Source organism: Oncorhynchus gorbuscha, linkage group LG01 (genome assembly GCF_021184085.1).
Source record: "Oncorhynchus gorbuscha isolate QuinsamMale2020 ecotype Even-year linkage group LG01, OgorEven_v1.0, whole genome shotgun sequence".
NCBI classification, from domain to species: domain Eukaryota; kingdom Metazoa; phylum Chordata; class Actinopteri; order Salmoniformes; family Salmonidae; genus Oncorhynchus; species Oncorhynchus gorbuscha.
Window position 1 is genome coordinate 81,730,205 of NC_060173.1, and position 27,164 is coordinate 81,757,368.

Consider the following 27,164-nt stretch of genomic DNA (forward strand, 5'->3'; position numbering starts at 1 on the left):
AATGTGGGCGGGGAAAGAGTCTCTGGTTCATTACATATTTTAAAGCATGCCTTGAAAGAGGCTATATTAGTTGGACCTGTGAGTGAGAATGCTGTACCCCCACAGAATACAGTAATATACTGTATTTTTGGATTTCTACAAATCTTGTCCTGAAACTCTACAGTAGCTTACTGAACAATTGCTGCCAGTAATTACTGTAATTCAGAATATAGTACCACATTGCATTTTTGGAGCACCAAAAGCCTTTTAAACATAAGTGGATGCATGGTATTGTTGTTTCTCACTCATTAACATATTTTGAGGCTATGTTTGTTGCACCCGCTAGTGAAAGTGCTGTACCAATTTATTTCATATGTGGTAGTAGTTACCTAATACTTAATCTGATATAGGAGACAGATCAGAGTGGCAGAAAGTCTAAAATTGTTGAAGGTTGAGTGCAGGGCAAAACAGATCAAAAGGACATGAAACAACTAGTATTCATTAATATGCTATAATATGCAAATACATACAACCAACTGCTTGCTCTAATTCCTTGTAATTACAGTAAAATACTGTAGAAATAATTGTCTTCGTTTATAGTCACTTTTACTTTATTGTACTGTGTTTCATTGCTCTGGCATGAATTCACTGTGAATATTTCAGTATTGTATTGGCACCATTCAGAGATGACCTAGATAATAAGATGTCTTGTTGTAATTACAATTATTCTGAAGACCAATGTATCCTTAACTACACCATTTTTAGTAACAGTTAGATACACATTTACTTGCTATGACTGTGACGTGTTTTTTTTTAATCAACCTTGGTTTAATGCCCTAGATGTAAGTTGCTATGGACAAGAGCACCCACTAAATGACCAAAATATAAATGTTAAAAATTCAAACTTGCAAAGAACACTGGGTAATATGTCGCTGCATGGGCAATTTCAGTAATGTACTGTAAATTAGATTACAGTAACATTTTTGGTGAACATGTTTGGATTACCGTAAAATGGATTACAGTAGCGTACTGTAAAATAAATGACAGTAACTTACTCGCAAGTTGCAGCCAGTAAGTAACTGTACATTTTACAGTTTTACAATGAGGTAGATAGAGCATCTTACATCTGGCAAGTAATATTGGACATACATGGGTTATAGTTGACCACAAGTCTGCCACTGCCCACTCTTAGTAATACCAGTAAAATACAGTACAACAGTGAAGTAGGGGATAGTTATTTTCCTAGTAATGTAAATCTTGTAAAATGATTTTTTATAGTGTTCTCTCTTGTGTTTATTTAACAGTATGATGGCACAAAAAGTGAAACTATGTTCCATGGTGCATATCTATATACTGTATGTATAGATATGTCACTACTCATTACATAAACTATGCAGATCTCGCATCGAGGCCATGAAGCTATCCACAATCAAATGTGGACTATATTCTAAAGGTCAGGTTTACCCGAGCATTTGCACATGTGCAAAATATGCTCCTGATATTTTCAGAGGGGAATAAGAGAGCCCCGGAAATGATCTAGATTTGACCTTAATATAATTTCTACTGTATATTGCATCATATTTGATACTCTAGTCTGTAGGTTTTATTCCCCATTGAAAATAGCAGCTATAAAGTCTTAGTAGACCTGTCCCTGAATGTAGAGTCGAAGTAATACTTTAGATACCGTATATATCACCTGGTCTGTTTCCTCCTGTTCGCTCCTCTCACTGAGATAGCAGTCTGGAGTTCTCTGCACAATGACAGCATGATCAAACAAAGGAGAAACTGGTTAAGGCTGATGCTCTGACCTCAATCGCTATACTGCAATCTAAGATTACCGCATCTCAGTTTCACTGGGAGTCTGGGACCAAGCTTGACATTCGCCATTGGCATTCTTGTGTGTATCATGTAATGCAAAACCCCCTTTTTATGATTCATGCTCAAGTAGTGTTATATATTTATATGTGTGTGAAAAGCCCTGTGGTCTTTCAGAGCCGTGCAGTGGAAGCCATGTGATCCCTAGAAACCTTTTCGCTAGACTTGACACCTCAGTTGCTACATTGTTACACTGACTTCTTATTTACTAAAGGCATTAACTAAACACTGCCTTATGCAAATATTTATATTTTTAAATGTATACGCCATCAATAGCCTGTGATAAAATGACAATAGATAGGCTATGTCTACTGAACTGTACAAACAAAAAAATGGTAAAAAATGTTAACTACAAAAAAAGTTTTAGCGTCCACTTGATGAATTGCAAATACTAAAATAACAACTTTACCGAGAAGACATTTCAACAGTTTACATGTTGATCAATATAGAATGTAAAAGGTAGAGGTCTGATAACATCACAGCCCTGCTTGCTGCATCACTTGATAGAACTTGTCAAATGTGAGGGTCAATTCACATGTGAAAGGCTATCTATAAAACACAGCTGCATGGTTCTGCCTGGTAATAAAGCATTCATTGCTCCCATGAGGTTTCTGGAGCCATGATCGTGTCCCACGGCGTGTGTTGGCAAAATACTAACCCACAAAGCCCAAATCTCAGTGCTTTGACAGGGGCTCATTCAAGTCTAAAGTGGAAGGAATGCGTGGCCACCTTTTTTTTGTGTGTTCCAGCTAACAAAGTCTCTCTCATGACGCCTTATTAGCATGGCACCATGGAGGGAAAGTGGTTAGCTCCACTTAACCTGAAACCCTGGAAGCAATATTTTTGTATTGGTTGGAATTACGTGGCAAATGTTACATTTAAGCCCGTCGAAGAAAGAGTGTCATGGTGTGTGATCACTCCTTGTTCCCAAAGCTCTTTGAAATATGAACAGAAATCACATTAGTCGAACGCTGTTGTACTATTGGGGAATCTGACTGAATGGGGATTTCCATTAGCCGTTTCTGTAATACTTTCTTTTAAGGTTTCGTACATCAAGAGCCCAGATATCTGTAGATATATAATACATATCATATAATAGTGAGGTTGCCTGATTGTGTATTGTGCTCTTGTACTGCACTGTTACCACCAGCAATGACTCCTTATTCACCCATTAGACTTAGTCTGGGGAAACATATCTAGTATGATAAAAAAAAGAGAGGATATCATTGGGGGAACGACTATTTATTGAAATATTGGATAATATGTATAATGTTAATGACTCAAGTTTAATGTGAATCTCCAATGTAATTTTACAATTCCATCATCACGATGTCTCTATGACATGTTGAACAATGTGTTTTTTTTTCTCAAACTGTAGTCGGTCACAGATTTGTATGATACGGCCACAAATAAAATATTACGTTCTGGAAACAACACACTGTATAACAATCACATCGTTTTAGTGTTTTTGAAAAGCTGCTGATAGTAAGGTAGTAAGTAATGAAAAAAATGAACTCATCTCTGAAAAATGTGTGGTGAATCTCCACAAAACAAAAAGTGAATGGTCAAATATTGAATTTGATCAATATTTGTGTCACGCAATTCAGGCACAATCTTGTTGATCTAGTATACTTAGAAATTCAAACTTGATTTTCATCAAATATGATTGTAAATCTCACCATGTGTACACAATGAGCTCTTCACACTCAGTCATTAACTCCCCAGATGCTCCCCAGACATTCCTGAAGCTGTGCACAGTATTGTACAGTAGCATCTCTTACCTTCAGTTTCTCGTAGCGGTCGCTGAGGGCGGCTACTTGGTGGTCCCGATGCCGACCGACCAGTTTGCACAAGGCACAGATCAACTGTTCATCTGTGACACAGTACATGTTCACCTTCTCGTCCTCGTGCTCCAGACACATGAGTCCCCTGAGGTGGCAGTCCGGCATGGGCTCGATCAGACGGTGGCCAGTGAAGGGCTTCTTATTGGGGTGGGTGGCCTTCAGGCATTCGTCGCAGTAGGACACCTCACAGGTGACACAGGTCTTGACGGCGTCTTGGGGAGGGTCCTGCTCACAGAACTGACACTGCACCCTCTCGCTGGGGGAGGTCATGACCGTGCCGACTAGGGCGGCCCGCTCGCGGCGAGTCTCACTGGGGGAGTTAGGCCCGCTCACGGAAGCCTTCTGAAAGCGGTCAATGATGTTCTGCAGAGTGACGTTACGCTTCAGTCCTTCTAGGCCCCTCTGGCTGAGGGTGATGACATAGCGACAGGTTGGGCACTGGAAGGCGCTGATGGACTGCACAGGCTCGTTGGGGGTGCAGTGGGAGACTAGGATGCGGTGGGCACAGTTGAAACACAGGCTGTGAGCGCAGGGCAAGAGCAGTGGGTCCTCGAAGAGCTCCAGACAGATTGGGCAGGTCAGCTCCGACTCCAGTGTTTCCATCTTCACGCACAACAAAGCGGTGTCGTCAGCAAAATCCAAGGAAGCTGATCAGCTATCTGTAGGGATGACATGTAGTACATAATTAGAGAATGGGAGGGAGAGAGAGAGAGAAAGGAGAGAGGAAGAGGAGAAAGAGAGAGAGAGACAGAGAAGTGAAGGGTTCAAAAAGGGTTGAGCTATAGGGGGTTGTCAACCTTCCCAGACTATAAATTAATGAGTGGTCTTTCCACATTCCTAATTTAAGAAAACTGGAGATTACTTGATGTACTAGAGGAATAAATAGCAGGTACTGGATAACACATATGTGGTATCTTTATCAGGGGTATTGAATGAAATGAGGAAATGAGAAATGAAGACTCTTCTAACTGAGTTTTGGCGTGTTCTAAACCCTTCAGACAAATATAAATGATTAAAGCGCCATAGAAATGAAAGTGATGTTCGTAAAAAAGTTAAGCAATCCATGTTGATCTTAATTTCCCCTGAACTAATACATACATATTTTATAGGGAGGCACATCTGTCCTTATTCCCTGTGATGCAACAACCAAACAACTGAAGACTGTAGTTGGGAAAAACAAACAAACAAACAGTGAATATTTTATGTAAGCGTTTTGAGCTGTTTTGATGATATAACTTCAGAAACACGAAAATGACTCAAGTAGACATACAGTGCATACAAGAATAGCCATGTATACTGAAAGGCTTGGTCTGGCTAGCTAGCCCAGGGCAGTGCAGGACAGTGAGGCCAGACAGCTCAGTGAAGCAGAAGTCCCTGGCCCTGCCTGTTCACAGCTGGAGCTCCACACTGTGACTGGACTGATGGACACAGAGCCTTTGTTACAGGCCAGTCAGACACCCCAGCTGCGAGTAGACACTCTGACCACCACGTCTCCCTGTGTAAACTCTCTACCTCCACTAATTACGTGTGAAAGAAGGCAAAAGCTCATTATCAGGCCAGCCAGGCACAAGTTGTCTTTGAAGCTGTGAGGATGCAGCAATTACCCCAGGCCCCAGAGCTACAGGCCCAGGTTTGTTCCCCCTCCTATTCTAGTCAAATCTGCAGAGGCACTCAGCTAAGCTACTGTATGAGACAAGAGACAATTGTCTGTTGCACTTGTCTCCCATGTCTGTGATGCAGACAATATGCATGCATCTGTGGGGCTTTGTTGTGCTACTATTGTTGGTTTACGCAGACATGGAGTTTAATGCAGATTTCTGAGTGTGATTTCTTTGGAGTAACAAAGTTCTCTCTGTTAACCAAGTTGACGAGACAAGCTTGCTGGCTAAATGAGTAGGGGGGGGGGTGGAATTTGTGTGTCCAATGTTCAAAAGTGATGCTCAGAGAGTAGAAATATAACAATAGTTTGTTAGCGGTAAGGAAACATACAGTATAGGACACTGAACAGCATTCTTCAGAAACAGTTAGAAATATTATTATAGTTTATGGTTTCCTCCATTAAAAATGTAGTATAATCTTAGCATCTTGACCTTGAACACCCAAGACACTTCAAATAATCTATTTTAAATGTCATTTTAAATAATCTATTTTTCATGCACAGTGCACGTGACGCCAAGTTGAGATATTTTGCACACTGAAGTAAATTCATCTGGTGAAAAGTGAATGACAAAATCTCAACAATACTTGCTGATAGAAAGTATATTGGTGCTCATGTCTACTGTAGTGTAAGAATAGTTGTTGTTGAAGTAGAGTGGCTACTAAATCCACAGATGATCACCGTCTTGACATGTTTGTCTCTTGTAATGTGTTTGACAAGTATACCAGAAATCAAACACAACTCATATGACACATCGGTCAGAATATATATTTTTTTGTACAGTAACAGTACAAAAAAATCCTGAAATGTGTGAGCGAACATGCCCTGTAAATAATTTAGTCTCCATTCAATGAAGCCAAATAATAGTTCATAAATATGCAAAAAGATCTAAGAGCTTTGCATGAACAATACAAATACTGTACACAAATGGAAAGGTCTCAGCCTTGATGTCATCATACAAACAGCCACTAAAAGCCCTAGAGTTACACAAAAACCCTGTAAAAGTATACTGTGGCAGAGAGCCAGAACAAAGTGCTTCACAGCAACTGCACCTTACGCACTCCCCTGAAAGCTTTCCCATTCATAAGCAGTTTACTTTACCCACCGATGGATTTTGCCCCGCTTTGCACTGCAGAGACATTTCAGTTGAGGGGGAACTTCTGACCCAAATCATGAAAGTATATTAAACAACAACAAAGAACCCCCCCCCCCCCCTCGAAACGAGGCGGTGGCAGTGTGCAGTAACAGAAGAGAGGCCAGCATCCAGATGGAGCAAGTCTTCATAAGGCAGTAATCCTGCGGTAGCGGAGCAGGGCTGTCATTAACCAGGAACCAGGAGACGGAGAGCAAGAGGTAGCAAGTAGCAAGCACAACAGGAAGAGCTGCCCCACAATTCCAGGAAAGCCAGCTCCACCTACAGTAGGAGAGCCGGCCAGCACTCAATTACTCACTGGAAGTATTGGCAGAGAGAGAACAAGAGAGAGAGAGAGAGAGAGAGAGAGAGAGAGAGAGAGAGAGAGAGAGAGAGAGAGAGAGAGAGAGAGAGAGAGAGAGAGAGAGAGAAAAAAGAGAAAGAGCGAGAAGCTGGATATAAGCAGGGACAGAGCTCCATAGGACCCTGGTTGGTCTTGTCAGTATAGCTTTGGCCCTCACACAGGACAGACAGGTCAGTGTCCTCTGTGCTCTGAGCCCTGCACCCTGCTGCTCTGATCCAGAGAGGAGAGAGAGGACAGCGTCAGGATCCGTTTTCCTCTGTGACCGTCCCCTCTGCCTCTCCAGCGGCACAATGCTGCCCTGTGTGGCGGAACTTTTCTTGCTCTGTCACCAGGGATTAAAAAAAGAGAAAGCCTGACAACACACAAGCACACATATACAGATGTAGGATTTTAATATGAGCCAGTTTGCTACAGAAGAAAAAAAAATCTGCAGCAACAGGAAATGTGAATTATTATGTGAATTATAATGAATCAACATTTTTGTAGGCGTTGATATACTTTCGTTTGGGCAAATCAAGTCTAAGTGGAAATGACAAACTTTAGATGCCATTTTAAAACTCAAAATACATTACAAGTTAGCATTTCCTGCTGAGCAGGAACATTTTCAGCAATGAAAGACTGGTCAAATTAAGATCCTACATCTGTACACAGGCACGCAGGAATGTGCACACACACAGGGGATGGGTTGGGATGGGAGCCTTGCTGGCAGCAGGATTCATTCGAAACACAGGGAGGGCAGGCAGGGATCTCTGATTCCCTGTGCTCCCAAACAGCAAGTTGACCTAGACGGCACAGATTACATCTGTCTGCCTCTATACAGACCATCAGTGTCTCTCACTGAGTTGAGGCAGTAAGCCTACAAAGCTTCACAAAATCATTATTAGACCACAAAAGCTCCACATTCGGTTTTAAAATTAAACCATTCCATTTCTAGCCCTCTCCTCAAGAGCAGTGCAATCTGTAGACATGTGTCTCTTCATGATAAGACCTGTGTCCTCTTGTAGGTAACGGTTTGTGTCAACCTTCTACTATTTGCTCTTCACGTCCCTCCCTCCCTCCGGTTCATTTGAATTATCCTATCATTCAAAATGACATTGAGATAGAATCCCCTCTCTGACAGACAGATCCATACTGTAGACATCATAGACATGCCTTGGTGAAGACAAAGGGGTGGGTATGAAAGACACATGGTGTTGGAGATGACATGGGAATGTGAATGGCATTCCCCTGACTGACTTCATGTGAAGCCTCCAGCTGGGCAGGAATGCCTGCTGTACTGCTGCAGTCTTCTGTACTGTAACGTCAGTGACTCAGTGTGAGTGATTCTCAGTGGGGGAGAGTGGGGTTCATCGAAACACACTCAGGACCCAGAGGTTCCTAATGAAAAACCCATGCCCACAGTACATTTCCACACCCATAGTAGCCTTACACACGCCTGCTATTTTTATTTAAAACAATTCTACACAAAGTACTTGAAGAACATTGCCACACATATTCAACACATTCATGCAGAATACAACATGAATTAATGGCATTGTTAAAACACTGTCTATAGGAAATAAAACTTTACTATGCGTCAGTATTCTAGTCATACACAAAGATCATGTTGCATCAACCTTTTTCCCATTGACAAAACATCGATTGATAATGCGTGGGTGGAGATGAATGATCAATTGCCTTGAAGCCAGTCGCCTGTCTGTTCACTGCCAGCTTTGGAAAAAGGCCCATATGAAATGTGCCCTTTTATGATGGGGCTGGGACGGTCTCTACAGCCATCCGGGGTTGGCACCTACAGTCATTGGTTGGCACTGAACCCACCATCGATAGCCAGTAGGACTGTGCATCAGCGTGGCTTGAGAGAGGGAGAAACACCACACAAAAAGCCAACTAACACCGCCTAATGTGTAGCCACATCTAGACACCACCAGCCTAAAGAGCCCCACCAAGCTCTCGTCATAAAGGTTGTCAATCCCCAACATGTAGAGCCAGCAGGGTCAGATTAAGTGCAGGAAAACTTGATAAATTGCTTACTCACAGAGTTAACTGTAAATGGTTTATTCCCAGGGCCCAGACATGCAGGGTGGTATCTCTGCAGAACTGAAAGAGCAGTGGAACAATAAACAGGGATAGGCGTCACTGCACGTGGTGACTGACAGTTTCCCAGTGTGGGATAGGTGCTTGTATCTTGTATCAAGCATTAGTACTAAGCAATATGGCACTTCAGGGAAACTTTGAATTTGGATATTAGGCCTAATAACTCAATTGAAATGTTATTTAAACTAGGGTCATCCTTGGATAATTATGACCTTTTGGGCTCCCGCGTAGCGCCGCTGTCTAAGGCAATGCATCTCAGTGCTTGAGGCATCAATACAGACACCCTGGTTCGATTCCAGGCTGTATCACATCCGGCTGTGATTGGGAGTCCCATAGGCCGGCGCACAGTTGGCCCAGCGTCATCTGGGTTTTTCCGGGGTAGGCCGTCATTGTAAATAAGAATTTGTTCTTAACTGACTTGCCTAGTTAAATAAAGGTTACATTTAAAAAGAAACAAGATATGTGCTCTCATTTTTGTGCTGATTTTTTTTCTCTCCAATTCAAGCACATTTTTAATTGGCTATGCCAGACTCTTTTATCATCTCTAATGATGGCCGCAATCCATATATTTATTATTAGAGAGAGAGAGAGAGAGAGAGAGAGAGAGAGAGAGAGAGAGAGAGAGAGAGAGAGAACTTGCTCTTTTCCCTTTTTTTCCTGGGGGGCAGATACCTAACATCATTATCTGTAATCCTGTCTTCACAGCGTATCTGTGACCAATGTGTGGCCTGGTGTTGCACCCAAAAGCAGCCGGCTCAATGGAGCGGCCCAACGGTCCACTCTGTCTGCCTAAAGTGATTTACAGCTGTGGCGAGAGGCAGATGATTAGACAAAACCTCTAATCTCCCAAATCTGCACCCGTACACATCACTGTGATTATCAGCAGGGGCCTCATCCTGACCCACATTCACCAAAAACATGGGAATTTACTGCTTTCATATATTAGAAAACAAACCAGGAAGCACAGTGGTCTGCTGTGTTATCTAAGTGGACGATAGAAATCAACATTTGTTTTACTTCAAGGGCCCCTCCACCTGTCAAATATGATTATGTTGAAAAGGCAAACCAGCTTTATTCAGGGGTTTGCATTATACTGCGTTTCCACTATCGAGGCGAAGCTAATGCACAACCAATTGACTATGGATTTGTACCGCATGTATGGAATTATAATGAGAGCATGTGACCTGTTGTACATTTCAACAATCATTTCAGTATATTTCACATTTTGATTTATTAGGGATCCGACACATAACGGAAAATACATTATAGACAAAAGACTCGAATTGACATACATTTAAAAACATTAACATTACATATACATGTCCTTACATACACACAACAAGTAGGTCACATGGGGGAGAGGCGTTGTGCCGTGAGGTGTTGCTTTATTTGTTGTTTTAAACCAGGTTTGCTGTTCGCTTGCACTATATAAGATGGGAGTTCCATGCATAATATTATCCCTTTGATTATAATAAAGTGCAAGATGTGCTGCTCTGTTCTGGGCCAGCTGCAGCTTAACTAGGCCTTTCTTTGCAGTACTTGACCATATGACTGGACAATAATCAAGATTAGATACAACTAGAGCCTGCAGGACTTGCTATATTGATTTTGACAGTACAGTAGGTGTTTCATTTGTTAAGTTGATGTCCTGTTGAGGGATATTGATCACAGATGTGTGCCAATAAACAATAGCCTAGAGTAAGGGGTGTACATGTGAACAGACAATAATACAGTCATGAAATGCAACCATCTAAAAAGAAACACTGCAAAGTAGTTTGTTTGCAGCTGAGAGTCCAATGCTGATATGATCAAAGATAATAAACTGGAAACGGAGGCCACTAGTTGGATTGATACATTGCCAGTTAGCCTTTAGCCAGCGAAGCAGTCAAAGAGCTTTAGAACAGAGGGCCTGTTAACTAGGCCAGCTGTTGGCAGGGCCGGTCTTTCTGTAGGTCATCCTGGTCAGTAATCAGAACAGCCAAACTCTCCCATTTCCTCCCTGCTGCTTGGCAGGTGGCATCAGCAGGAAAATGTTGTTTTCTTTCCATAACCACATGAACTTTCACTGAATCCCCCTAAGACTGTTGCTTTCCCAGCAAAGCCCCAGACCAGCATAGATGTCATGACAACAGAATTGGTCGCAGTTGGATTACACTAATCTCAAATTCCAGTCGTTTTAATTAAAACATGATCAATCTAAACATCTTTCGTCCCTTGGTCCCCAAATACTGTACGAATAACTCAGTGGATTAAATTGAGGGTTTATGAATATCTCAAGAAGATTATGCATCATTGAAATTACTTGAAAATGTATGGGTTAACTTCAAGAGATATATTTTCATTCTTATGAAATATACTGTTTTACATTGCTGCATTGTGATTTCAGATCACCACATGGAAATTGATGGACAACTCAACCCACTGAAAAACAGGTTAAAGGGGGACATCTTGTGGCTGACATAAAAACTGACGATCCCTGACATAATTGAAGATTTGGTTATGCTGATGATAGGTTACGAACTTTGCATAGACAGACTTCTGAAATACTTTCTGTAGTAGCGTCAAACAAAACATTACTGTTGTAGACTCCCAAACAAACACAACTATCCCGACTGTACCGTTGCTTCTTTACCTATTTCAACACCTACATTTCAAAGACTGAATCTCAACAAATGATTCACTGACTGACACATTCCATGATACCTCTAGTGGCCAGCCCACAAGGTTTCCATGGTGATACTTGATTTACCACACAAGTGATCAAAGAGCGACTACAGAGAAAGTCAGCCATTCTTCAGCTCTAGTGGGAAACAATGACTTACTAATTAATAAGGAAAACCCCAGGCTGCAACAGCAAAGTTTAAATTTTCACCTAGAAAATAAGACGTTCGTTAGGTTGACTTGCCCAGAGATAAGCTCTGTTGTAAAACTACAGGCAAGCTCCTGACACAATATTACAGATAATGCTTGAGAGTTAAAGAGGTAACCCAGATCGCGGAACACTGCTAACTTTCACTTGTGTTTATCTTATCTTATCTGAGGTGTATTACATTTTCTGGGGCATCAGGAGATGTGTTTTGTATTCATAAGGACGTATTTTCAATCCCCTGGTAGCACTAGTATAACCCTCAGACGGTGTAACAAACGTAAGGTCTTTATTGGCAATACACTGTTGAAAATAGCAGCTTCACTTAACAAAAACAGCTTTAATTGACATTTTGAGAAACCAACATTCTGAACTCGTCACATTCTACAAGCTGAAGAACAATAAAGGCTGGCATTTCAACTGCATTCTGCAAACAGCCTGCTCCATTCAAATAAAGATGGATTACTTCTTGCACCTGTCTCATAAATGATGTTTTCATGACGATCAATGTGTACATTTACATTTACATTTAAGTCATTTAGCAGACGCTCTGTGTAAACCTTGGCATGATGTCAGCACTGAAATTGGCATACCGGCTTTTCTAATCACAAAAATGAGGTGACATCCAAAGAATGCTGATTACAGACGACCCATCGCACATAATCACACCATTGATGTCTTGTTGTATTGTTTCCTTTCACATGGCCTCTCCACCGCTGTGTTATTCTACACTCTGTAACGTCACTTTGATAACTCATCTGTGGTCAAACAAAATGGCATTTCTGAGTGCAATGCAGCAGTGACATCAGCTTTTGAGCTGTACCCTGCCTCGAGTCTCAGAAACTTGTTCTGTCGACACACTGATATCAAGCACTTACTGCACAGGCACAGGCACACGCACACGCACACACACACACACACACACACACACACACACACACACACACACACACACACACGCACACGCACACGCACACGCACACGCACACGCACACGCACACGCACACGCACACGCACACACACACACACACACACACACACACACACACACACACACACACACACACACACACACACACACACAGACAGAGAGAGAGAGAGAGAGAGAGAAACCACTTGCTTAAAGGAAAATAAGCAACCCCAAAGTAAGCAGTAACCTCTTTTTTACCTGCCACATGGCTAAAGTCCCATCATCCACAAACAGGGGGAAAAGAAAAGAGGTCTCACAGTTGACAAGTCTGGTAATACTGTACTAGGCCAATCCACTGTAGAAATCTGGACAAACTAGCTCACCCCTACGCTTAAGTGTTTACCTCCAGTACCAGTATATTGGCTCTGATTTAAGTTTCTGGTCCTCTAACCCTGTCCTCTCAGCCTATTGAGAAGAGGCAGGAGGGTTGAAGCTGTCCTCCTTTTCTCTCTGTTCGACTGAGTACTGTATCTGGCCCCTGTGGGCTACAAACTGTTGCCCTAACCAATCACACAGAGGGGGAGGGACCTCTGAGAGGGGGGGGGGTGTCTGTTCAGGGATTGTGAGCTGAGAAGCGTTGCCATCTAACACTCTGTTAAGACAACCACAACAGGTATAACAATCCAGTTATTAATCCAGTATATCACAATTATTTTTATAATGCGCCACAACACACCAATGTTGATCTAATTGATGAAAAACACATCTGTAACAATATGAGGTGGTGGTTCTCACACCAGTCCCCAGGAAACTCAACACAGACCAGAGTCATATAGCCAAGTAAAACAGTCAATGACGTCACCATGCATGCACTGTAAAGTGATGCATTTCATACTACTGTACACCTACTGTAATGTAAATATGGTATCAAAGCAAGTACTGAGTAATGACACACAGTACAATACGTTAATATTGTATTATACTGTAAAAAAATAAAAAAATTATACTGTAATCGGAATTAATGAATGAATGGATGAATGAACTACATTTATTGAGGGGTGGGGGGTTGTATTTCACAGTATTTTACTGGGGATTGGTGCAAGCAGGTTGGCTGCTAGGTAAAGTGTTTACACATTAAAGTATACTGTATTGATGAATATTTGTTGTTTGATATGACCTGCACTTCAATAAGCTTTAAAAAAGGCTTCCGAACTGGTAGCGACGATAGGGCAAAATGCTCAACAATTTAAGGTTTGAAGGTCATGAACAGTCAAAATCATGTTTTTTTATGACACTGGATCAAAGTAAGATGACCAAAGTATGAAAAATGACTGTTGCTTTTATATTGATATAGTTTGATCATAAAGTTACTGGCTCCCTCCCCCATGTCAAACACTTGGATTCAGGAGGCGGGGTTTATTAAACCAATAAATAGGGTGACTTCACCCTATCTCTCATTTTAGTACACCAATGGTAACATGGTATTCTCCTACCTAATTTCAATAAGTACCGCCTTGTCAGCAAATATATTTAAAAGTGTACATTATTCATATATGACAAAGATACTTATATGTTTCCCCTTTCATCTGTGTCTGGTGTTAGCTAGCTACTTGCTAGCTAGGTCATCATATGCTCCAAAGAGTTTTTTTACTGTTTATAATACCCCAAATTACATTCTAAATTATATTGTTACGTTACAGATTGTATTATACTTCCACAGAATTAGACCACTGACCTAACAGGTCAGCAACACTCACAGTGGAAAAAAACGAATGACTTCCATAGTCATATTGGCTATATTGTTACCCATTCGCTTCTTTATGAAAACTGCGTTCATTGTCACAACAGCGTCTTTTCAGCATTCTCATTGGAAACATGATCATAATGCTGACCTGACAAAAAAGCAGAACACCGGGATGTTTTATCTTGACTTCTATCAAACCTGACAAGCGCCGTGTAATTTTCTCGCACCGAGCACACGCTCCATCTTGCTCGGTAAACACTTTTACTGGACATTGAAACATGGAAATAGAGGAATGTGTTTGCGGTTGAAACAGTTGACTGAGACAGTGTTGATAGTCTCAGTTTGTTGGCACCAGTTGCCACCCCTCTGTGGTCATGTGGGGAGGGAAAAAAACGTCCTTTCCTAACGTCTTCAGCTACCAGGCAAGTTTGGCAGCCGCCTGTTGATGCCATCACATCGTACAACATCTGAGCAATGCAAAACCTTGGCGTCCATCACACCTCCATAGCTAAAGGTTATAGCTCAGCTCACATGTTCCACTACCTGGAATGACCTTTAATCAATGACCTCATGGGATCACTAGGACTATTGATATCTCATAATAAATCCTGTGCTAGTTTACCGTGCTAAGGGTCCAGCACAGCATACTGGCTAGAGAACTCAGGCAGTAATCGATATAGATTGGTAATTACCCAGAGCCGGACGCCTGCCATGAGAACGCTCATGTTTCCTTTTTCACTTCATACCACCCGAAAGAGACATCCAGTTCTTCTTTGGTTGAGCAAAGATTGAGCAATGAATAACAATAGCTCAGTAACCAATTACACTAGAGCAACTGGGCTTACCGCGATGAAATACTGTGGTTTAAAATGTGGTGCAAAACCACAGTAGTGTGCACAGTTTATTTTGACAACTAATCAAAACAGAATCCTCTGAGATGAGAAGTGTGTGTGAGTGGCCAGTGCACACTGCATAACGTCTGTCATGGAAATCTGCTCCAGTATGACGTTGATGGCCTACAGTAAATACAATTGCTGCCATTGTTCCTTCTTCATCCTAATCAACATTGGCATATCAGTCCCTCAGAGGGCTGCCACAAAACAATATTGTACAGTTGCCTTAATTTGAGCCAGTTTGCTACAGCAGGAAAGTATTACTGCAGCAACAGAAAATGTGAATTGTTATGTGGATTTCAAATTATTGTTCTTGTTTTTTGTAGGGGTTGAGACATTTTTTGTTAGGTCAAATCAAATCTGACATTTTTTTTGGGGGGGGGGAATGACAATGACTTTAGAAGCCTTTTTAAATCATGCATCTGTAGGACACAATTCCAGCCCTGTCTATTCACTGTATTGTATTGGACACTGGCCAATAGCTGTGTATAAATACTGCCACTATCAATCAATAGTGACCTCTACTTTCCAGGTGGATTTAAGGTCAGGCACCACACCCTAATCGGGTACCCCCTCCCCCCCTCCCACCTCCCTTAGCTGGCAAAAGTGTTTTGTGATGTGAGTAAGAGGTCACTAAATATAATCAATTTTTGTATTAAAATGTTTCTTAAATATTTGTTTCTAATATGCAAATGAGGAGCTGTCAATTAACTATACAAATGTAAATATGTATGTTTAATGCATTTTTGGCACATTATTCAGAAGAAAATGTTATCTAGAATAAAAATTGTACAACACATCAACAATTCATTTTGTAACAGTCTGGAGAACATACTGTATCTAAGAATAACCACACACACATTATTCCACACAGATGCTTCTGGAGCTGAGAAAAATGTGTTGGTGTGGCGGAAGAGTCTAACTTTTGGGACATGGCAGTTAAAGACAAGTACATTACATTTAGACTACTAAACGCCAAACGCCTATTTAGACCCAATCACCATCTCTTCAAAGAAAGTTACTACATATATTCCAGTTTGTAATGTTCCCTATGAAATTGGCTTTTAAATTGTGTTGGATTCAATGTTTAAATTGTGTGGGATTTAATGCAGTGAGCTTTGATATTATGGATATTTAAATATATATACAGTGCATTCAGAATGTATTCAGACCCCTTGACTTTTTCCACATTTTGTTACACTACAGCCTTATTCTAAAATGGATTAAATGTGACCCGTTTCAGGAAACTAGGCTTATGTCGGGACTCATTACTTCACAAGAGACCTGTTAGAACGTAAACTTATTTTATTTATCAAAATGTGTTCTTTGGCAGAAATTCCTTCTCGAACATGTGAATTTGCCATCTGTAAAGATGAATCAAATTGTTAAATTACGAGCCTAATTGGTTTAGCCAAAGAAAAGGTAGCAACCTTCTCTCTAGCCATGATTTGCTGAGATAATGAGTGGGCTGGACATGCTGAGAGATGAGTTTGGATTGGTCTGCCATGTGGCTGACTTCTGTTTATTTGAGCTGGTCAGTATGTCTAGGTAATCCTGTCTAATGCATCTTTAAAAAAAAAAAATTATGTATCGCTTATTAAAACTGCTTATGTGTTGCTCCCCACTTTCTGGAGGACTGAGTTTTGAAATCAGTGGATGATAGCTAAGGAGATAGAGAAAATACATTTCTTAGCTAGCTAACATTGAACCTGGTTGGTTAGCTACCTTTAGATTTATGCAGGGTAGTAATGTCATGAGTTGGGATTATGGTTAATTGTTTGCCTAGCTAGTTAACGTATGTTGGCTGGCTCACTAGCTAACCTTACATGTATGACCTTATTATTCGTATATCAGAGCCATTTGCTTAGCTAGCTATAGCCTAATGTTAGCTAGCTAACATCGAACCTGGTTGGTTTATTTACCTGTAGATTCATGCAGGGTAGTAACGTCATGAGTTGGGATTATGGTACATTGTTTACCTAGCCAGCGACATGTTTTACCAAAAGACTCCATTATCCAAGTAACCATTTTAGTGCATTCGTAAATTCAGTCTGGCCATGTACTCCGATATCATAGCACTCTCATCTGTTTGTGCCAGAGCGCAGAATAACTGCTGAATTTACGAACACTCAACACCCATTGAACATGGCCGGTGTCAGTAAACGTCGGCAAGAAAGAGTAAGTCAATTATTGCCAGCAGCACAGTTAGTCACCAACGCTCTGGATAACATGAACACAGCCTAACTAGCCCTGCTAGGGTGAGAAAGATGGTCAGAGTGGGATGTTCTCTCATTATGTGTATGGACGTAGCTAGCAAGTTAGCCAATGTCAGCCAGTTAGCTTGGGTGCCTGACTGCCGTTGTGAGGTTCAGAGCGTTGGGTGTGCGCTCTGAACTCTCAATCTGACAGCACAGTTGCAGTCACCAACGCTCTGGATTACATAACAGCCTTACCAGCTCTGCTAGGGCGAGTAATGTTCAGTGAAGTAGCTATCAAGTTAGTTTGGGTGTTTGATTTTTGTTGTTAGTACAGAACACTTGGATCAACCCTTAAAGAGATGGGTGGGGCTAAAGCTTAAGAGGGTGTGAAAGATGCTGAATGGGTGTAGACAAAGAGGGGCTCTCCATTAGTAGCACCAAAATATTTAAAGGCCATTTTCTCAAAAGTTTATCAACTTTCAAAGCAAAATTACTTTCCCATTGTTTCTCAACTATATTGTATGATATACCATTTGTAGCTCTGAGTCTGTACTTTTATCCAATGTAAAAAACACCATTTCAAATTTTGCTACATAAGAACGATTTGAGCCGGTCGGTCACAAATGGTTTTTTCCCCCTCATCAATCTGCTCACAATACCCTGTAAAAACAAAGGTTTTGCTAATTTCTTAAAAATAAAAACTGAAATATCACATTTACAAAAGTATTCAGACCCTTTACTGAGCATTTGTTGAGTATTTGAAGCACCTTTGGCAGCGATTACAGCCTTGAGTCTTCTTGGGTATGATGCTACAATCTTTGCATATCTGTATTTGGGGAGTTTCTCTCATTCTTCTCTTCAGATGCTCTCAAGCTCTGTCAGGTTGGATGGGGAGTGTCGTTGCACAGGTAGTTTCAGGTGTCTCCAGAGATGTTTGATTAGGTTCAAGTGCGGGCTCTGGCTGGGCCACTCAAGGACATTCAGAGACTTGTCCCGAAGCCACTCCTATGTTGTCTTGGCTGTGTGCTTATGGTCATTGTCCAGTTGGAAGGTGAACCGTTGCCCAAATCTGCGGTCCTGAGTGCTCTGGAGAAGGTTTTCATCAATGATCTCTCTGTACTTTTTTCCATTAATCTTTCCCTCGATCCTGACTGGTCTCCCATTCCCTGAAGCTGAAAAACATCCCCACAGGATGATGCTGCCACCACCATGCACCAGTTTCCTCCAGACGTGAAGCTTGGCAGTGAGGGCCTCAAAACAACGGAGGACAAAATGCTGCAGTTCAGGACTGGCCTACCCCCAGAGACATTCACTAAGTACCAGCATTCTTGGGCCTAGCCCAATACTATAGGGGATGTGTTGAAGTCTTTTCAATAGTGGCTGCTTCTCTGAACTGGCTCCTGGAGAAAGGGAATGACTTCCAGTGGAACCAAGAGCAGCAGGTTGCCTTTGAAGCCCTGAAAAAGGCCCTTTGTGAAGCCCCCATCTTCGTTGCCCCAGACTCACAGAGACACTTCACCCTGGCCACCGATACCAGCTGAAGGGTCTGGGAGCAGTCCTGTCACAGGTCACCCCGGAGGATGAGCGGGTAGTGGCATACTATAGACATACAGTACCTTCAACAAGGCAGAGAGGAACTACTTGGCATCACTTCCGCCACCACCTCTGTGGCCAGCCCTTCATTATACGAACAGACCATGCAGCTTTGAAGTAGCTTCTCTCCTTTGAAGTACCTGAGAGCCAAGTCGCCCGCTGGATAGAACAGCTGCAGGCTTTCCAGTACACCATTGTTCACTGTGCTGGGGAGAACCACTAAAATGCTGATGCACTGTCCAGGTGGCCATGTGGTCCTGAGTGCAAGCATTGTGAGCGCACAGATGCTTGTGAAGTGCTGGCACTGTTGCCAGCAGACACTGGTAGGTGGATAGAACCATAGCAGGCTGATCCCGACCAACAATGGTGTTTGGCTGGGTGGAGGAAAGATCTTGCCCCCCTGCGATGAGGTGGTGGAGCAGTCACCCATAGTGAGGGAACTGTGGTCATAGTGGCCTAGGTTATAAATAAGACATGGATCACTAAAAAGCAGCAGGTTGGAACCAGCCACAGCTGAGGCTCGTTTGTAGTTGGTATTCCCCGAGGTCCTGAGAGAAGTAGTGCTCGAGCTACACCATGGATGCCCTGGTATAGGACATGTTGGTGTTACCAAGAGACTGAAGCGAACCCACCAATCCTTCTACTGGGGACAATGTAGACAGGATGTGGAGGATAGTGCCCTCACCATATTGCCCTCAAAGCTCATCACTAAGCTAAGGACCCTGGCACTAAACATCTTCCTCTGCAATTGGATCTTGGGCTTCCCGACGGGCCGTCCTCCAGTTTCAACCGTTTTGCCTTATTATTATTCGACCATGCTGGTCATTTATGAACATTTGAACATCTTGGCCATGTTCTGTTATAATCTCCACCCGGCACAGCCAGGATAGGACTGGCCACCCCACATATGCTCTCTCTAATTCTCTCTTTCTTTCTCAATCTCGGAGGACCTGAGCCCTAGGACCATGCCCCAGGACTACCTGACATGATGACTCCTTGCTGTCCCCAGTCCACCTAACCGTGCTGCTGCTCCAGTTTCAACTGTTCTGCCTTATCATTATTCGACCAGCCCTAGGACCATGCCCCAGGAAACACCTGACATGATGACTCCTTGCTGTCCCCAGTCCACCTAACGTGCTGCGCAGGACCTGGCTGGTCATTTATGAACATTTGAACATCTTGGCCATGTTCTGTTATAATCTCCACCCGGCACAGCCAGAAGAGGACTGGCCACCCCACATAGCCTGATTCCTCTCTAGGTTTCTTCCTAGGTTTTGGCCTTTCTAGGGAGTTTTTCCTAGCCACCGTGCTTCTACACCTGCATTGCTTGCTGTTTGGGGTTTTAGGCTGGGTTTCTGTACAGCACTTTGAGATATCAGCTGATGTACGAAGGGCTATATAAATACATTTGATTTGATTTGATTTGATTTGGAAACTGTAGGAAACAACATTTCCGACACGTCGATCCTCAACACGGGGCCCATAAGAGGTGCGTGCTCAGTCCCCTCCTGTACTCCCTGTTCACTCATGACTGTATGGCCAGGCACAACTCCAACACCATCATAAGTTTTCCGATGACACAACCGGGTAGGCCTGATCACTGACAACGATGAGACAGCCTGGGAGGAAGTCAGAGACCTAGTCGTGTGGTGCCAGGACAACAACATCTCCTTCAACGTGATCAAGACAAAGGAGATGATTGTGGACTACGTGAAAAGGAGTACCAAGCCCGCCCCCATTCTCATCGACGTGGCTGTTGTGGAACAGGTTGAGTGCTTCAAGTTCCTTGGTGTCCACATCACCAACAAATCATAGTCCAAACACACTAGACAGTCGTAAAGAGAGCATGACTATTCCCCCTCAGGAGACTGAAAAGATTTGGTTTGGGTCCTCAGATCCTCAAAAGGTTCTACAGCTGCACCATCGAGAGCATGCTGACTGGTTGCATCACTGCCTGGTATGGCAACTGCTCAGCCTCTGACAGCAAGGCACTACAGAGTGTGGTGCGTACGGCCCAGTACATCACTGGGGCCAAGTTTCCTGCCATCCAGCGCCTCTATATCAGGAAGCCCCTAAAAGTGGTCAAAGACTCCAGCCACCCTAGTCATAGACTGTTCTCTCTGCTACCGCACGGCAAGCAGTGCCGGAGCGCCATGTCGAGGTCCAAAAGGTTTCTTTGCAGCTTCTATCCCAAGCCATAAGACTCCTGAACAGCTAATCAAAGGGCTACTCAGACCGTTCTTTTACACTGCTGCTACTCTCTGTTTATATTCTATGCATAGCCACTTTAACTCTACCTACATGTACATATTAGCTCAATTACCTCAACTAAACGGTGCCCCCGCACATAGACTCTGTACCGGAACACCCTGTATAAAGCCTCGCTATTGTTATTTTACTGCTGCTGTTCAATTATTTTTTATTTTATTTTAACATTTTCTCATTTCTATTTTTTACTTAACACATTTTTTTTGTTAAAGCATTGTTGGTTTAGGGATTGCAAGTAAGCATTTCACTGTAAGGTCTACAGCTGTTGTACTCGGTGCATGTGACAAATACAATTTGATTTGATTTTGATTACACAAGACCGCATGGATGTTGCCCACAGAGCAAAGCCAAGGCAGCTGGTGTGCTGCAAAAGAGAGGGTACGATGTGCATGTGATGGGGCAATATTTTATATCAGGAGACCTGATGTGGGTGTATGGCCCTAAGAGCGTGAAAGGCAGGAGACCCAAGCTGGACAGCAACTGGGTGGGGTCCCTGCTACATGGTTGGTCAGGTTGGAGAGGTCATATGCCATGAGGCAACCATGGCCATGCAGTTGTCACCCACCGAGACAGAATGACAGGTTATCAGGGCGAGAACCAGCCCTACTTCGCCTGGAGCTCATCACATCCCAGAGACCGCAACTCACCATCCCACAGAGACTGCGGCTCATGCTCCAGAGTCACCCATTCAACCCCCCGGTCACCAGAGGGCCGGACGGCCTCACCTGTGGTTACCCGGCAACATCAGAGCCACTTCCGAGGTGAAGTGGTGACCCCGATGGGGGCACTGGTGCCTCCATCAAGGCCAAACACAACATTCCCTGCTTCCATTCTCGCACCCAGAGCTGGACACCCTTCTCTGCCTACCCCCATTGCTCCAACCCGGAGGCTACAGTGTTCAGATACTTTATCCTTGGGAACGAGGACTTGAGGGAAGGAGCAATGTAGCGACCCTCAAGGGGTAGGGTGGGCAGACCCTGCCCCAACCTGTCAGCACCAGTCACATTCAATGTTTATGGGTTTGTCATGGTAATAGAAAAGGGCTGCTCATAGGTTTTGTGGGGAGATAACCAGTGTCTCTCTTGTGTTTATCTCTCTGGGGAGATAAATCACAGTCCAGCAGGAGGTATCTAGTTCAGGCTAGGTTGGTTGTTTTGTGCAACTCCCCGTTACCCTTTGCATTGAAACATTAAAATGCCTTTTGGCGTTAACTGTATTTCCCTATCAGTGCATTTGTTATTTAAGCTATCGAAATGATAAGATCGGGAAACTCGCAAACGCCACAGTATTTTAATATTTTCACTACATACAAAAACAAAATGCTAGTGTTGCCTTTTTCACTGGTGTTGCCTATATTTTAATGACAATTCAACCTTTCCAGAATGTAATTTTATTATTTAATTTGCATATATATTCAAAGACCAGAAAAGGTTAATGATGAAATTAAGAAACATTTTTGATTAGTAATAATTTACTTTAAACAAAACACATTTTTCTATAATAACACAAGTGACTGTAACACCAGTGACCAGAAACACCAGTAACGAATCTTCAGAATATTCTATTAAAACCATCAGGAACAGTAACACCCGTGATGGTAACACCAGTGACAAATCTGCAGAAAATATAGAATATCTAAGATAGTGGCCACAGTATCCAAAACACATTTCTTAAATTCTAAATAAATCACTTAATCATTTGATTTCATCAACTATTTTAATTAAATGTCCCTTTACCCTTACTTTAAAATGTGTAACACCAGTGACACATCTTAAGGCTTCACCTGAAATTCCTCCAACACATTGATGCGGCTGGCTTCCGGGTTGGATGCGCGCTGTGCTTTTGAAAACAGCCCTACATCCATTGAACCTTTGACCAGGTAAGAAGTTTTTAGAAGTTTTTTAAGTTTTTTAATTGTGGTTTTTATAATGGGGTAATAACACCAGTGACATTAAATTGAGGGACAGCTATTCTCTGTAAATTATTTATAAAATGTAGTTGATATTTAAGTATTTTAAGTAATACACAAAACAAATATAATACTTCCCTTGGTATTCTTAGATTTAAAGTGGGAGAAAAAAAATCATTTTACTAACTATGTTTTATGATATATACAGTACCAGTCAAAAGTTTGGCAAGCGTGTACAAAGCTGTCATAAAGGAAAAGGGCGACTACTTTGAATAATCTCAAATATAAAATGTATGTATTTAAAACACTTTTCAAAATTACTACATGATTCCATATGTGTTATTTCATAGTTTTGATGTCTTCACTATTATTCTACAATGTATAAAATATTAAAATAAAGAACAACCCTTGAATAAGTAGGTGTGTCCACATTTTGACTGGTACTGTACGTATATAAAAGTTTGCAATATAACTGTCTTACATATGTTTTATTAACAATGACCCATGTATGTTAATTTAAAGTGGTTCAAATGTATAACATTTTGATAATTCGTAATAGTATGATAAACTAAATACATTTTATTTTCAATTTTATTTAGCATAATAAAGGAACCAAACGCTCAAAAAAAACCTATTCTCTTCATATTAACACAGAGAGAGATGTCACCCTACAAAGGATAAACCGTCCTCATCACCACACCTACTGTGATGCTTAAATGTGATGTCTTTGTTAATAAAAACACAAAACCGGCTCTCCTGTATGTACACACTATCGATAAGATCAGCTGAGGCTTGCCGCCAGCTGACCACGAATCAGAGGGCAGGTCAGAAGCTCCCATCATGGAAACAAACAGATAATCTTGTGATTATCTCTTACCAGTCACTTCTCCACACACAGCCTGGGTGACAGATGAACATAGCACTGGCTTAGACGCCTTGAAGAGCGGGAAAGGGCTGAGAACACCACTTTCCTTCCTTCAGGAGCCTCTCTCTCTGACATGGTTGGTCTCTCATGGTCTCGCCTTTGCCACTATCTGTGAAATTCTCATCTCTCTCACACAAACACACACACACACACACACACACATCTCTTCTCTAATCCTCTTCATAAAGAGTGTGATCCAAATACCTCCAGCAGACTGCAGAGACTTCTCAGGCTTTTCCTCTTTGTGTTGTGTTGTTGGCCGGGATCATTAACTTGGTCCCTGGAGACTTTGGGATGTATACAATCCCCCTCCTCCATAGGGAGGATGTCAATCAAACCTGGTGGTGGAGACTGAGGGGGCTGGCTGCCAAGGAGACATCCCTGATTTAAGCAATAAGGCCCGACGAGGTGTGGTATATGGCCAATGTACCACGACCAAGGGCTGTTCTTATGCACAACGCAACATGGAATGCCTGGATACAGCCCTTAGTTGTGGTATATTGGCCATATACCACAAACCAGAAAGTGCCTTATTGCTACTATAAACTAGTTACCAACCTATTTAGAACAGTAAACAAGTCATTTTATGCCATACCCATGGTATATTTTCTGATATACCACGGCTTTCAGCCAATCAGTATCCAGAAGCCAAACTACCTGTTTTCTAATGGTAATTAGGAAATTGCAATGTATGGGATAAGAGGAATATTGGGGAGTGGGGATATGGGGACACGGGGATGGGGGTATGGAAATGGAGGTGTGGGGATTTGGGGATTTGGGGATGGGGGAGGTGGAGGTGGCACAGCTGGGCTGGCCGGTACATTGATATTGCATCTCAGTGCGCCACCCTGGTTTGAATCCAGGCTGTATCACATCCGGCCATGATTGGGAGTCCCATAGGGCGGCGCACAATTGGCCCAGTGCCAGTGTCTTCATTGTAAATCGTAATTTGTTGGCGAGCCTAGTTCAATAAAGGTGGTGAGCCTAGTTCAATAAAGTTAAATGAAATAAAAAATAAATATTGATTTGCAATAAGATTCTTGATACATATATATGATACATATAATATATGTGTACTTAGCTATTTCGATGCATTATTGTTCACCGTACAATTTCATTGTTCATATGCTACAGTTACATATCTACAGGCATTTAGCTTGCGAGTACAGTGTGAGCATTTTCTTCAAGACATAAGATCATTTTTAAATGCATGAGTAGGGATGGCATTGAGGAGAGTTGGCGGGGAGGTGTAAGGCTTTGGTTGCCATGGTGGTGTGCAACAGCTCGACAGTGCATCTTGGCTCTTGTGCCAAACAGCACTCTAATCCTTTCATGGCAAGTCCTCCAGCTCAGCTCTCTCTCTCTCCCAGATCAAAGCCTGCTTGTCTCCTACTGAGGCCCATGGCTGCCTGTCACTCTCCTCCTGCTCCCCTCTCCTCACCCGCAAGCTTTCCTCTTCTTACTGGGATGACTGGTCAAATGTTTTGAAAAGGCAAAGCAATTTGTTTACAAAGACTCTCTTCGCACAAGGCAACTGGACTTGTGAAGGGTCTTTCTGTTCTTAAGCTGACGACTTGACATGGAGAGGCTTGAGGAGTGTTACTGATGGAAGGTTTGCACAAAGGATTCATAACAGAGGTGTTCAAGTTGGCGTTTAGAAAAACCTGGGTTGCCTGCCCCTCTCTTCACATTTGAGCTTGACAGGAGCTTCCAATTAAAGTGTGTGATTTGTAGTGTGTTAAATATTAAATCAAAACAGCATTATAACACGTATACATTGCCCTCGTTTAAAAAGATCGGACAAAGGATATGCAAACAACTCATGACTGTAACACATACGCTGTACACACGCAAAGCCGTGTTTGATTATTCTCTCTTCGCTTGACAGAAGGATGTCCCACCCACTCATTACAATACCACATGTGCCAACTCTTAAAAGACACCAACCCTGTACCCATCTGACACACAATTGACAATATATTTCTACACTGTAGAAATACTGCATTGAAATAACTTTTATGCTATAGCTTCTGTATAGTTGCTTCTGTATAGCTTCCAGGTAAAGCACCAGGGTATACAGGATTGGTCCATAACAGCATTTTCCACTCAACTTTTTGAGAAATTCCATTCTGATTGATGCAGCAGTGTTGTTTCCTCAGCAGTTAGGTTATTTGGGGACAAAACGTTTCTACTGGTAACAACTGGTTTAGCAGCAGAAGATCAAGTCCAATATCACACCCATTTGGAGCTGAAATAAGGATTGAGTGAAAACGGTTTTATGTGGTTACATTTTGAACCACTCCAGAAGGGACATGTCTGGACTGTGGTTAAGCAACTGTCTCCACCTCACCCACATGAAATCCAAACTGATCCTAAATCCAGGCTGACACACAAAGCTACATTTATGATTTGTCTGAGAGAAAAACAAAAGAAACAAAAGCATGATCGTTTTTTAACTATTAAAACGTTTTAATAAACTTCCCTCAACAACATAATAATACCATAAACAATCAACTTCTGTTACGTCAATTTGTAGTCTACATAGCATCCAAACTGAGACCGGGATGAATTAGGTTAAACATTAGGGTACACTCTTAGAAATAAAGCTGCAAGTTTATTTATTAATTGTACCCCTTTTTCTCCCCAATTTCGTGGTATCCAATTGTTTTAGTAGCTACTATCTTGTCTCATCGCTACAACTCCCGTACGAGCTCAGGAGAGACGAAGGTTGAAAGTCATGCGTCATCCGATACACAACCCAACCAAGCTGCACTGCTTCTTAACACAGCCCGCATCCAACCCGGAAGCCAGCCACACCAATGTGTTGTAGGAAACACCGTGCACCTGGCAACCTTGGTTAGCACGCACTGTGCCCGGCCCACCACAGGAGTCGCTGGTGCACGATGAGACAAG

At 42.3% G+C, this 27,164-nt stretch overlaps 1 protein-coding gene across 7 annotated transcripts in view; it reads right to left on the bottom strand.

The window, feature by feature from the left end:
• The window catches only part of LOC124043555 (E3 ubiquitin-protein ligase Midline-1), a 58,713-nt gene that overhangs the window by 12,310 nt on the left and 19,239 nt on the right, over nt 1-27,164 (bottom strand). For 2 of the 7 annotated variants that reach the window (XM_046362262.1, XM_046362279.1), the window contains exons 2-3: nt 3,636-4,357; nt 1,664-1,729 (exon numbers count right to left, since the gene is read on the bottom strand). In XM_046362262.1, coding sequence (XP_046218218.1) covers nt 1,664-1,729; nt 3,636-4,301 — 732 coding nt within the window. In that variant the 5' untranslated portion in view covers nt 4,302-4,357. Of the gene's footprint in view, nt 1-1,663; nt 1,730-3,635; nt 4,358-6,460; nt 7,084-12,979; nt 13,231-27,164 lie in introns of those variants that run through there. The other 5 variants (XM_046362287.1, XM_046362296.1, XM_046362257.1 and 2 more) reach the window with 5 other exon arrangements.